The sequence below is a fragment of the Siphateles boraxobius genome, unplaced genomic scaffold, assembly GCF_051911475.1.
Source record: "Siphateles boraxobius isolate OS27281-9 unplaced genomic scaffold, OSU_SipBor_1 6, whole genome shotgun sequence".
Taxonomy (NCBI): Eukaryota; Metazoa; Chordata; class Actinopteri; order Cypriniformes; family Leuciscidae; genus Siphateles; species Siphateles boraxobius.
Window position 1 is genome coordinate 40,474,430 of NW_027509186.1, and position 14,333 is coordinate 40,488,762.

Here is a 14,333-nt window from a genome sequence, read left to right on the forward strand (position 1 = left end):
TGGGAAGGGTCACAGCACTTACATACTTGCTCTCCTCATTTGTAAGTCGCTTTGGATAAAAGCATCTGCTAAATTATTAAATGTGAATGTAACAATAATAGGATGATAATAATCTTATTCTGGCCTCACAGAACCGCAAAGATTGCCAATGCTCCACCAGTAACCCTACTATAGGAGAAAGAGCTTTTAGGCACTTAAATTAAGTTCATTGAGTATCCGACAGGATATTTGAGGCGTCTTTAGTTTTACATTTATTCATTTAGCTGGCGCCTTTATCCAAAGCGACTTACAATTGCTATATAGGTCAGAAGTCGCACGCCTCTGGAGCAACTAGGGGTTAAGTGTCTTGCTCAGGGACACATTGGTGTCTCACAGTGGATTCGAACCCGGGTCTCTCACACCAAAAATAAGCAATTAATCTAGGAATATATTACATGAATGCACTTAGATCATAATCTTGTACAGCAGTTGTCACTCACAATTTGACTATTAACAAGATTGACAAAACTATCCTTTAGTACAACAAAAATGTGATATTTGATCAACAGATCTCACTTGTTTTCTGTTATTAAAAGGGTTCACTTGAAAATTCACATTTATCCTCCAGAACTCATTCTAACAACTGAATATGTTTTAATGTTTCAGACCCGATGGAAGTGAAAGAGCAAAGACAAGAACTGAAGTTAAAGGTGATGATGCTGTAGTTTGTTTCAGCCTGTTGACTCCAATAAAACGATTTAATGTGCCAATTTACAGAAGATCTCAGACATCACCATAATGAATGAGCTAAAAACAGGGAACTTTTGGAGACAAAGAGGCTTTTCAGCAGCTTAGTTAAACATGATGACCCTGTACTTTTTAAATGCAGATTGGATAAAAACACAGTGATCACAGTTCACACCTGCAGTGAAGCCCCTCCCACAACAATTCACCAATAAATACTGGGAATATTCCCATCATCCTACAAGAGAAGGACAAACTCCAGGAGTAGCAGCTGAAATCTGTGTGACTGTTAAAGATGGAGTTTATTAAAGAGGAGATTGAAGACATGAGTGATCCAGAACCATCCAGAATAAAACATGAAGATACTGAGGAACAAACAGGTTGGTGTCCATTCTTGATTCTTCATTGTTGACTGCTTTGGTAGATGTGAATTAATAATCAGTATATGGGTGATAAATGATGTAGAAATACATCCAAATTATCATAACCTTGTATAGCAGTTGTCAAACATATTTTGACTATATTAACAAGTGAATGACGGAACAAAAAGTGAAAGATTTGATCTGTTGCTTTCTTTTAATAAATAATGGTTCACTTGAACTGATTCTAACTTGATGTGTATTTTAGACCAGGTGAGAGTGAAAGAGCAAAGACAAGAGCTGAATGAAGAGGAGGAGGAACATTGTAACTTTAAAATTCAAAGAACAAAAGCCAAAAAGACGCACACCTGCACTCAGTGTGGAAAGAGTTACACACGAAAAGGACACCTTAACACACACATGAGAATTCACACTGGAGAGAAACCGTATACATGCACTCAGTGTGGAAAGAGTTTTTCTCAAGCATCAACTCTCAGTTATCATCTGCACATTCACTCTGGAGAGAAAACATTTAACTGTGATCAGTGTGGTAAAGATTTTATTTCATCATCAAATCTAAAAAAACACCTGAAAGTTCATTCAGATGAGAAGCCTTACGCGTGTTCTCTCTGTGGAAAGAGTTTTTCACGGCTGGAATGTTTTAAAAAGCACCAGAAAACACACAATGAAGTGAGAGATTATATGTGCTTTGACTGTGGGAAGAGCTTTACTACAGCTGAGCATCTGAAACAGCATCAAAGAATTCATACTGGAGAAAAACCTTACAAGTGCTCATATTGTGACAAGAGTTTCACTCAGTCTGGAAACCTGAAATCACACGAGCGACTTCATACTGGAGAGAAGCCGTACTACTGTACTCAGTGTGAGAAGAGTTTCACACAGAAAGGAGACCTTAAGACACACATGAGAATTCACTCTGGAGAAAAACCATTTAACTGTGATCAGTGTGGTAAAAAGTTCATTACATCATCAAAACTGAAAGATCACCTAAAAGTTCATTCAGATGAGAAGCCTTATGTCTGTTCTCTCTGTGGAAAGAGTTATTCATGGCTGGGCAGTTTTAAACTGCACCAGAAATCACACAATGAAGTGAGAGATCATGTGTGCTGTGACTGTGGGAAGAGCTTTATTAGATCTGGTGAACTGAAACAGCACCAAAGAATTCATACTGGAGAAAAACCTTACAAGTGCTCATATTGTGACAAGAGTTTCACTCAGTCTGGATCTCGGAAAGAACATGAGCGCGTTCATACTGGAGAGAAGCCGTACCACTGTACTCAGTGTGAGAAGAGTTTCACTCAGTCTGGATCTCTGAAAGAACATGAGCGAGTTCATACTGGAGAGAAGCCGTACCACTGTACTCAGTGTGAGAAGAGTTTCACCCGATCAAATAATCTAGTGAATCATATTAAAAAGCATTGTTCTGTGTCACAGTGAGCAAATGTTTTGTTAGATTCCCATTAAGTAAATGTGTAGTTAGTTAACTAATAAACTAGTGTTACTGTGAAATGCCACAAGATTTGGGTTTTATATGTTGGAGAATAAGAATATTATTGAAAATTATTTTGATTGAACGCTTTCTCAAAGAAATACCTAAATTAAAAGAGACTGGAAACAAATGCAGAAAAACAGCAACAATCAGTTATTTTTTATGTATGAAACAATTCCCTGAATTTGATCAGGTTTTTTATCTTATTTTATTCATTTTTTTAGTTAAAGTCTGTTATTACATAAACAGATGTATGTACAATAACTCTCTACAATAACAACAAATAAAATGACCATTTCACTTACAATGTGTGATTTTGTGAGTAAAAGGTTTCTACAGATTCAATTATCAAAATAAATTGTGAGATTCAGATAAAGCAAACTTATAGTGAAATAAACTTTAATTCTGGGACGTTTTGTGGAGGTTGTTTTTGAGTTGTAACTTTCTGACTTGTCATTTAGCTGTCAGTATAAGGCAATTCTTTGTCTCTAGTAAAACAACAACAATAAAAACATCCTGTGGCCTGTTGCACAAAACCTGTTACAGTTGCTAACAGGTAAAGTTCGAGATTAGTTTGAGCAAACTCTGGCCTTTTCAGGCTCAAGAAAGTGGATTGTTTTTTAGTTGTGATCATCACCATGGTAACTTACTCTACATGACTAAAGCCTAGTTCACACTACATGATTTTAAAACGTCGGGCTGAACTGTGCGGTTCACACTACATGACTTGCTCTCTGAGAAATCAGGAGTGTTCAAGTTGTTGAGTTGTTCACACCACACGACACAGCATGATTGATCCGCAACAGGAGGTAACGCACTACACGAGTTGACAACAACTCTGTCACCCAACGATTCTATCTTGTCTACAAATCTGTCTGTCTAATGTCTATCTTGACGCGAAACAGAACGCGCCAATACACAGCAAAGAACAACACAACACGCGAATATGGACGTCAGACAGAAACTAGTGCTGCAAACTGTTTGCGCGATGATTTGCTCTGAGAAAAAACGCAAAAAAAGAAAAAATAAGAGAGTATGGGGGAAAGAGTGGATCTGCATACGCGAAGAGCAGGTCTGTGCTACAGAGAGAGTTGGAGGTGAGTACAGCATGTTTATAGCCTATCGGAGATGTAGCTGCATGTTTATGTTTAGCTGATGGCAAAAATCACGTATTTACCCGGTGACCTAAACTCATGCGTTGCTGTGATTGGCTGTTGCTCATGACATCAGTGAGATTGAGTTGTGCGACAGCTCTGGATATCTAGCATGCTAGATATTTTTCTAGGCTCGGCGACGCGTCTGCGAGGCGTCTGCGAGGGTCTTTGATGCGTTGTTGGCTCTTTCATACTAACAGATTGGCAAGCGTTCATCGCTCGCTAATCCCCCGCGATTTGCACGCGATAACACCCTGACCTGTCGGCGAGCTCAACGATTTGCAAATCGGGCTTAAATCGGGCTTAAAATCATGTAGTGTGAACTAGGCTTAACCTGTTCTGGCGCAGGTTTTATTCTGAGTTAGAGATCGCAGACCAAAACTCACTAACCAGTGCAGTGACATGTATCTGATACAATAAAGCCACTCCCCCTTTATCTCTCACTCCAAATCAAAGCAGTGTGAAAGTGTGAAAGTGTGAAGTGTGAAAGTTTATAGTGTGAAACAAACTTTAGAGACCAAATTGTCCATCTTTTGCTGCTAATTATTTATTATATTTATATCATTTGAGTTATAATTAATTTTGTTTCATGTAATATATTCATATAGTTATTATATCCTATTAATTGACGAGTACTATTACATTTTGCTTTTAAATTAATATAAATATAATACATGCATTAATGCTTTTAAACATGTTCCCTTTCAGTTGGTCATTCTCGATGTCACGTCTTTACTTGACATTTGGAAAAAGTTTTTGGGGCAGACCTGACCTGTTGAGAAAAGATTGTCTTCATCCCTCATGGGCTGCTCTTCTCTCTAGTAATATGGCACATAGGGCCCTATTTTAACAATCTAAGTTCATGGTCCAAGGCGCAAGTGCACTTAGGGCGAGTCCGAATCCACTTTTGCTAGGTTAACAACGGGGAAAATGGTAGGCGTCACGCCTGGCGCTGCATTGCACCGGGAGTATGATAGGGCACATAGTCTTAGAGTTGAACCTTGACTAACTGGGGCTCGGGTATGGAAGCAGAAAGACTGGCTAAACCGACTGTCATATAGACACTCTTTCATCTAGATATCATCACATAGAGACTGGGTCTGTTCCACGAATTAGTAAATGCACAAAAACTCACAAACCCATTTAAGGGTAAAAATGTAATTGATGTTCAACAAATAAAAAACAGATATAATTCAGATGAACAAATGAAAAAGCTCGGGTTGCTGAATATTCAATCCCTTTCTTCAAAAGCATTTTTTGTAAATGATATGATTAGAGATCATAATCTAGATGTGCTGTGTTTGACAGAAACCTGACTAAAACCAAACAATTACATTACTTTAAATGAGTCCACACCCCAAGATTACTGTTATAAATATGAGCCTCGTCTGAAAGGCAAAATGGAGGTGTTGCTGTAATTTATTGTAATATCTTCAGTATAACTGAGAAGACTAATTTCAAACATAATTCTTTTGAAGTGATGGTGCTTAATGTAACACTATCTAGTGTAAAGGCCACCCATCGGCCCATGGCAGAATCCAATGGTGTGGGCGAAGGTATAATGCGTGTATGTCTTTTCAGCGTTCTTTGAAGTTCACTTAATTTGTTGAATTTAGTTTCAATTTTACTTTAGCTCTGTGCTTAATCTGACTCAAATTTCAAATGATTATCAAATTTAGATCGGATTTAGAAATCTGATTAGAAAATGATCATAAATATTGATTATGATTAAATTTAGATTTTTGATTATTCTGGGTATCCCATACGTCAATTATTCGTTTATTAAGGGACTACGTGGATCTCACGGACACAGTCTCGCCAGTCTGATCTTGGTCAGAGGGTGTAGGTTTGCTAACACCTCTTTAGTCAGTTGCCTACTGCTCACTCGTACAAAGAAAGTGTAGTTGATTTAGCCACTTCCGTAAAACCTGCCAAGTCAGTGACAGACAGAAATTAAAAGGTCTTCAGATGAACTGTACAATGCTCCGTTCATACATTTTTTATTTGCCCTTTATTTAACCAGATAAAACTTTCTGAGTTTAAAAATCTCTTGGCCAAGATGAGCAGCACAACATTATCAGAAAATTTAAAAAAAGAAATAAATCACCACGTATAAACATATCGTCAAAACAATTAAAAACATTTACAAATTGTTTCTTCCTTTAAAGGTGGGGTATGTGATTTTCTTTTTTGACCATTTTTTCAAAATTACTTGAAATCCTATTCCTGACCCACTTGCTGGCAGTAAATTAGAAGCACTGAAATGAAAATTAAGCAATTTAATCATCTGTGGAACGGGCAGGACTCGAAAAACTCCAGCCAATCATTTTCAAGACCGTCTAGAATCATTGGACAGAGAATGCGTCACTCAAACGGTCTTACCATGCCCCCCTCCCCCCACCCCCATCGCGCGCGTGTCCCGTTCGTTGCGCATACTCAAAGCTCGTGGCCCGGTCACAGGAAGTGCAAGTTGCCTCGGTACAGAGAGAGAAGGAGAAGGTATAGTTGCTTCCGTTTGGAGAATGTCAGACAAGACACCATCACAGAAAAGGAAATCTATTTTCGAGAGAGCAATTGCGAACAAAACAAAACAAAACGGCCGAAAGAGAAAGGTCTAAAACAAGGGTCATTCTAGGCGATGCTTTTCAACGTTGGCGGCAACTGAAGGACCAGGAAGGACCTCCAACAGATGCGGCTTTGGCATTTTTTCTGCTTGACAGGTGAGAAGCCGATTATCTTGTAGTATTTACTACTAATCAGGGAACTGTCTTTACTGACGATATGCGCACGAGAATTGTAGCTGTTCTAACGTTATAGCCCAGCCATATGTAGAACTAGCTAGCTAAACAACCTGTTTGGGGAGGAAGCTAATGTGAGCGATTGTATCTATGTACGGGCATCTGAGTTTTCGCTCGTGCTTGATTGCGCGTCCATGTTTTTCGAATGGGTGGAGTCAGAGCCAGCATTGGAGGAGAAGTAGGTAGGACCTTATGAGTTGTGTATTTTCAAAATCTGCCGGCCGTTTTGCAAATCACATACCGGAAAAAGAGGCGGAGGATTCAAATGCAAGTAAAGGTAAGTTTATTAATGAACACAGAAGGATGATGAGAGTCTCCAATTGAAGGCACAAGGTAGCACAGGGACGCTGTGGGTGAACCAGCCACAAATGGCAGATGAGTAGAAGTGAAGAACAGTCCGTAATCCAGGTGACAGGAAGATCGGAGGAATCGCTGAGACAAACTGAGTGCCAAGACGAGCGAACAGGCAACAGGACTGGAGATGGCCCGGAACACGGAGAACAGGAGACAAGCAGGATCACAGGTACATCCAACAACGAACTGACAAAGACAAGGTGAAAACAGAGGGATTAAATAGGGTGCGGTGATCGACTGCAGCTGGCGTGCTGATGAGCCGCAGCTGGTGAAGATCAGAGATCAGAAGATCAACTTGACTGCCAACAACTCTCGGTTACCAATGTCATAGTTACGTTCGGCAGGCGACAGACGATGGGACAAAAACACGCAAGGATGCCTCTTGTCGTCTGTGGAAGAGTGTTGAGAAAGCACTGCACTTACCCCCACCTCTGGCGCGTCAACCTCTACCACGAACTGACGTGAGGAATCAGGGGCGACTAAGATGGGAGCCGAAACGAAGCGGCTTTTGAGTTTGGCGAACACAGACTCGGCTGTGTCGGACCACCTGAGCGTCACTCTGGGAGAGGTCAAAGCAGTCAGCGGTGCGGCTAGTTGGCTGAAGTTGGGTGACCGAGGACAATGGGTGCCATTGGTGAGTCCAGAAGGAGAAATTAAATCTGAGTAATCCAAGTGTCTGAGTCAAGGTGAGGTCTAAAAAATTACCCTCAGATACAGAGTTCAGAGGGGCTTGTGTGAGATGGGACCAGATTCCCCACAGCAGTCTTACCGGGAGGAGAGTAGAGGACGAGGTCTTGCTTACGGAGATCCCGCCCGACAGTAGCCTCTCTTTCACTGCCGGGCTCGGTCTTTTACCGGGCAGGTGTTCAGGTAATGCCCGGGTCCACCGCAATAGAGGCAAAGACCACTGGATCTTCTACGCTCCCACTCCTCCCGGGTAAGCCCAGCTCTACCGACCTGCATGGGTTCGGGATCACAGACTGGGCTGACCGCATCACTGCCGCTGGACGGAAAATCTCTGATGCTTGCGGGGCACTGAGTCGTTCTGTTACGTTGTTCCAGTTGGTGTAAGCGGGCGTCCACCCTAAACGCTAGCTCGACGAGTCCGTCGAAACTCCCAGGCAGGTCCAGTGTGAAGATCTGCTCCTGGATGCGGCCAGCCAACCCATGCAGGAACATGTCCCACCGCGCTTCCTCGTTCCAGTGACACTCGGCAGCCAGGGTTTGGAAGTCGATGGCGTAATCAGATACGGAGCAGTTCCCCTGGCGAAGGTCGGTGTGCTGACGAGCTGCCTCCTGTCCGGTAGTAGCCCGATCAAAGACCCGCTTCATCTCTTCCGATAGTGTCTGGAACGAGGAACAGCACTGATGTTGATTTTCCCACACCGCCGTTCCCCACATCGCTGCACAACCTGTAGTAGTGTCATGACGAAAGCCACCCTCGCCTTCTCAGTGCTAAAGGTCTGGGGCTGTAAGGAAAAAAACATAGAGCACTTAGTTAAAAATGCTCTACAAAAGTTTGGTTCCCCAGCATACATCTCGGGTGCGGGTAGACGTGGTTCAGACTGACGAATGAGTGCTTGTGGAGGTGGGGGAACCGGCGGTGGGCTGGGCGCGGTGGGACTAGCCAGGTGTTGGAGCTGTTGGGTGAGCTCGGACACCTGTGCTACCAAGGCTTGAACGGCACGTCCGGTGACTGCCAGATTCTCCTCCTGTTGATCCATTCTGGCAATGCTGCGAGACAGGAACTCGTTTAACTCTGGCGTGCTACTTGCTGAATCCATGTTGGTCAGTTTGTTCTGTAACGGAAAAAGAGGCGGAGGATTCAAATGCAAGTAAAGGTAAATTTATTAATGAACACAGAAGGATGATGAGAGTCTCCAATTGAAGGCACAAGGTAGCACAGGGACACGCTGTGGGTGAACCGGCCACAAACGGCAGATGAGTAGAAGTGAAGAACGGTCTGTAATCCAGGTGACAGGAAGATCGGAGGAATCGCTGAGACAAACTGAGTGCCAAGACGACCAAACAAACAACAGGACTGGAGACGGCCCGGAACACGGAGAACAGGAGACAAGCAGGATCACAGGTACATCCAACAACGAACTGACTAAGACAAGGTGAAAACAGAGGGATTAAATAGGGCGTGCTGATCGACTGCAGCTGGCGTGCTGATGAGCCGCAGCTGGTGAAGATCAGAGGTGGTGATCAGCGCTGCCGCCCACACGCACAACACACACACAACATACACATGAGACAAGAAGGAAACAGCGACTTCATCAACCGTGACACAGGGTGTGCAATTGCAGGTCATTTTGTAAAAAGCTCCAATCGCTGGGTGCCGCATACCGAAAAGCTTGTTTTCCAAATTCAGTTCGGGCGAGTGGAACTGAGAGGGTATACAAATCCTGTGAGCGCAAAGAATAAACTCCAACAGGTTTGTGTTGGGTAAGAGAGCAAAGATATAGAGGCAATAAACCCAAAATTGATTTAAACAATAAAATAATATTGTATATTGTATTGTTTAAAACAATACATAATTGTGTAAAATATTGTATACAACAATACATGTGTCTTTAATTTGATCTATCCTGGACACAGATCTGCGATAGCATCAGCCTCATAATCTGGTCATAATGATTTCAGGAGAGTCCAGACTAAATCAAATATAACATTTTATTTGTCAGGTAAAAATATATGTAAATAATTAGAAGCCAATTCAGAAATAATAAATACATGACACCAATTGCTCAAAGATGACTCTAAGAGCAAGAAATGCATCCCTGACAGAGACACACAGTGGTGTGTGAGTGTGTTACGAGTTTAAGCCTCGGGAAGACATTACACAGCACTGCATGGAGGTTTTCCTGGTTACAGGTTCCCAAAGACTGCTCTGCCACTTACCCTTATATACCCATGTAGCGCTTTTAAAGGACAAGTTCGGTATTTTACACTTAAAGCCCTGTTTTAAGATCGTTTCTGATTAAATAGAACGGTTAAGATTTAAATTTGGACAAATGCTGCTGTCCCGAGAATTTTCGGTTTCTGTATAACCACCCCACCACCTCCACAATGGTTTCATAGGGTCACTGGAAGAATCGTTCATAAAACGCATTAAACTTTAATTTACAAAGACGTGAAACTCACCGAGTGGTCTGGGGTGTTCACTGATATGCACACAAAAAACGCTGCAAAAGATGCTTTCCAACAGGTTTTATCGTAGTTTTTGTCCAACTCCATTGACTTGTATAGGATGTTCTGTGAGGTAACGGTATTACTCTCCGCAACCGGAGACGGAAATGGGGTTGTTTGTAGTCTTTCTGTAGTTATGCAGTCGCGGTACCGTAGGCTCAGAGAATGTCTAATAAAGGGAGAATTGGCACTGTCCGATTACTTCCGGTTTTTGGACTGGCTGCAGTAACACGTCTCTGTCCATGCGGGGGCGCTCGCAGGCAAGTGCAGAATGAATGGGAGTCTATGGGGTTTCACCCCCAGAAATCCACTTTTCTCAGGATGTCATTTTTTGTCAAGTAATTTGAAAGTTGCATTCAAAAGGGGGGGCTAAGATAATACACTCAGCTGAAAATTGCATTTTTAAGTTCACTTATCTGTTCTAAAAATCCGTTAAAAAATGTGATGATGTCACATAATAGCAGAATTCTAGCGTGTTCCGGCCAACAACGACTCAACCTGTAAGAAATCTAAACGACATAAGTACTCGTTCATTTGAATTTTGGTCGATAATCTATATTGAACTTGCAGAATCAACAATAAAATCTACGTTGATTCAACGAAAAGCAGGAGAAAGGGATACATTTAGCCGTCTAGCTCCATAGACTCCCATTCATTCTGCACTCGCCCGCGATCACCTCCAGTGGAATTCTAATGGAACTGCAAATAAGATGATATACAACGAGGCTAATAGGAAGTGCCAAGACTCTCCATAGACGGACTCTGGTAGGCTACGCTATCCAAACGTTGGCAAAGGTGCATTATCGCCACCAAGGGCTGGAGTGTCTATTATTCAAGCTCTCAACGGAAGAATGTCCGGTTGTGAGGCGTTTGAAAAAATAGGTCCACAGTTTTACAGCGAATGGCAAAACACCTGTTGGAAAGCATCTTTTGCAGCGATTTTTGTGTGAGCATATCAGTGAACACCCCAGACCACTCGGTGAGTTTCATGTCTTTGTAAACTAAACTTTTATGAATGATTCTATCAGTGCCCCTATGAAACCATTGTCGAGGTGGGGGGGTGCTAATACAGAAACCGAAAATTCTCGGGACAGCAGCATTTGTCCAAATTTCAATCTTAACCGTTCTATTTCATCAGAAACGATCTTAAAACAGGGCTTTAAGTGTAAAATACCGAACATGTCCTTTAACCCTTTCCTTTGCGCTATATAAGGGAGCGTTCTGAGTTCATATTAATAAAGTGAGTAGATGAGTAAGTAGATGAAGTCAGTAAATAAGCACTCTTCGCTCACAATAGATTTTATTTTGATTTTGACTTATTTTGGATAACTGTGTTCTAACTATTGCAAATGAAGATCGATTGAACCCTCTGATTTCTCTGATTTTATTTGTTCTTCCTTGAGCATTTTTTTCTCCATCTGATGCATTTGAGGATAAAGTTTTCATGTTAAATTCTGTTCTCTCATCGGACCTGGACTTATTTGCACCTTTGAAATCACGTCTGGTTTCCTTCGGTCATTCTTCTCCCTGGTATAATGAGAATCTGTGTGCTATGAAGGAGTTGTGTCGTACAATGGAGCGTAGGTGGCGTGTGTCTGGCTTGACTGCCTTTCACCGGGCCTGGAAGGAACAATTACTTGAATATAGGACCCAAATTGCATTGGCAAGGTCTGCTTATTTTGCACAGATAATTGACAAAATTGATCCTCTACCAACTTTTCTGTTCCAATCATGTTTTGCTATTTTATGTCCTGCTGTACTGAGTATTATAAATGATTCTCTGTGCACTGGTGTGGTGCCGGCAACATTTAAAACAACACAACACAATTAACACAAACGTTGACAATCTAAATCATTTTCATCCCATTTCCAACCTTCCTTTTTTGCAAAAATTTTAGTGCGAGTTGTTGCTACTCGAAGGCAACAGAAAATGGATTGAGTTAAAAAAAAAACTATTGAGTTTGCCTGGCATGCAATTCATAATTAAGGATGTTATGATCTTTATGAAAGAAACTTATAATGAAAGAAACTTAGTTTTTTTTTTGTTGTTTTTTTTTTGTTGTTGTTTAGTATCCCCCGTGTAATTATTTTCCTCGGACGAAATACATGCTAGCCTAGCCTAGCCTACTTTATTATTTTTTTTGCAAACCAAAAAGTGTTACAAAATAAAAAATATTGCAAATGTTTATGACTTAATTACTGTATTATCACTGTATGAGTTTTTGATACAACTGGTGGAGCGAAAGTATTAAATTGTTATTTAAAAAAACAGGCTATATATATTATCTTAAATGACTGTGCATTGTTTTAGTTGAAGATGCTGTTGAAGGCTAAATGAAGAGTGTTTTATGATCTCAATAAGGTATTTTAGAAAAAAATAACTGAGTTACAGTAGGCTGTTTTAACAGAAAGATGTATGGCGATTTATGAAATTCCTGTACTGTAATTATAGTTAATGACACATTCACAAATTTAGTTTGTATTAAATAAACTGTTTTAATAAAACTGTCAAAGTGTTTCAAACAATACACCATTAAAGTTTAACAAAGAAGAATTGTTGAAAACTAGTGCACTTGCACTGTATTTAACTCACACTGTTAACTGTCGCTGTAGATTTAGCAGCACAGTACTGTAAAAACCTACAGCACTACAATTGTTCGGATTGAGCTGATCTGCAACGCGCCGGGAATTACGTCATCATGTTGAAAGGTCAGGCTCAATATCGCCAGTGTCGGCGGTACCGCCCCACTGTTTACAAAGCAACCAATACAATTTGAACTATCCTCCTTCGCACGGTCGAGTGGGGCGGTACTTCCGCCGGTGACATCGAGCGTCACCTTTCAACATGATGACGTAGTTCCCGGCGCGTTGCAGATCAGCTTAATCCGAACAATTGTAGTTAAAAAGTATATATATATATTTTTTCTTGAAAATGACCTATGGTTTCGCTAGATAAGCCCCTCCTCCTCAGCTGCGATCGTGCACAGACTGTTGAAGCACTTCAAAGACCTTTGAAACTGCATTGATTTGGACTTCAAAACGCTGGTTGTCATTGAAGTCCATTATTAAAAAAAAATAATTTCTCTTCCACTGAGGAAAGAAAGACATGGATATCTTGGATGGCATTGGGGTGAATAAATTATTAGGAAATTTTCATTTTGAGGTGAACTAATCCTTTAACTATCCCTTTAAAAGCTGTTTATACCTGTAAACTGCTGGTGTACTTGACATACAATGTTCTTAAATGGTTTTAATAGTGTAATTTATGAATAAAAAACATTTTTGACAAGAACATTATTTGGATTGTCTTTTGATTTGCAGTTATTCTGAAGTTGCATTATACTCTAATTACCTATAGATTTATATACTGTAATGACTAGGCTACATATTATTTATAGCATCATTATTAGTAATTTTAAAATTATAATATTGTGCAATAATGTATCAATATAGATATTACTGTACAATACCGTATAATTAATTACAGCAGAAGTAGACAAAAATTACAAAATACAGTAAAAATACAGTACAGTACTGTTTTGTAGTTTACAGTACTGTTTATGTGTACTGTAAATTGAATTACAGTACAATTACTGTACATCAAAATACAGTAACTTGCTGGCAACCTTGCTGCCAGTACTGTATTGTAAAAATACAAGAAATTTGTTAACAGTGCAGGCAATGCCTGTTATTATCTTGCAATATTGAACACAGATTTAATTAGGCTATCTAACATTCAGAAATATGAATGTCGTTTATAAAGCATTACAGCAAAATAATTAACATGAATGCACAACTCCTACATTTTAAAGCTTTGAAACAATTCATGTTTTGTAAAACTGTCAAACTAAACATATAGGCTATTTGTGTTAACATGAATGCATGATATTTTCAGGAACAGCTTATTTCTAAATAAGTTCATTAAAGTACAGCGAGAGCGGTTCAAAAGCATATGGAGCCGCCAGCTCTCTCTCTCGCACGCACGCCCGATCAGCGCCGTTTTGCTACAGCGATTCTCAAGAATTGTTGCAGTTTCGAATCACCAGTACACTGAACCGAAAACTGTTTCTTTCGGACATGTCCGACATCTGAGAGAGAACCGATGATCCTCGCGCGATGAAAGAATTTATGACGTCATTACGTGATGACGTAAACGAACCGTTGAACGAGTTTTTTGAACCGGTTCATTGAAACGAACTGTCCGAAAGAACCGGTTCGCGGAAAAGAACCGAACTTCCCATCA

The 14,333-nt window shown here is 40.6% G+C and overlaps 2 protein-coding genes across 2 annotated transcripts in view; both read left to right on the top strand.

Moving 5' to 3' along the window:
- The window catches only part of LOC143715437 (uncharacterized), a 181,494-nt gene that overhangs the window by 108,105 nt on the left and 59,056 nt on the right, over positions 1–14,333 (top strand). The gene's annotated exons all lie outside the window — the stretch shown is intronic.
- On the top strand, positions 887–2,727 carry LOC143715488 (uncharacterized). The gene is made up of 2 exons (XM_077207322.1): positions 887–1,109; positions 1,363–2,727. Exons 1-2 carry the CDS (start codon positions 1,019–1,021, stop codon positions 2,538–2,540), a joined length of 1,269 nt encoding a protein of 422 aa, XP_077063437.1. The 5' UTR covers positions 887–1,018; the 3' UTR covers positions 2,541–2,727.

Coding starts and splice junctions, on each gene's coding strand:
- LOC143715488 (XM_077207322.1), top strand. CDS start 1,019: ATGGAGTTTATTAAAGAGGAGATTGAAGACATGAGTGATCCAGAACCA. Junction 1,110..1,362: donor TGAGGAACAAACAGGTTGGT/GTCCATTCTTGA, acceptor ACCAGGTGAGAG/TGAAAGAGCAAAGACAAGAG.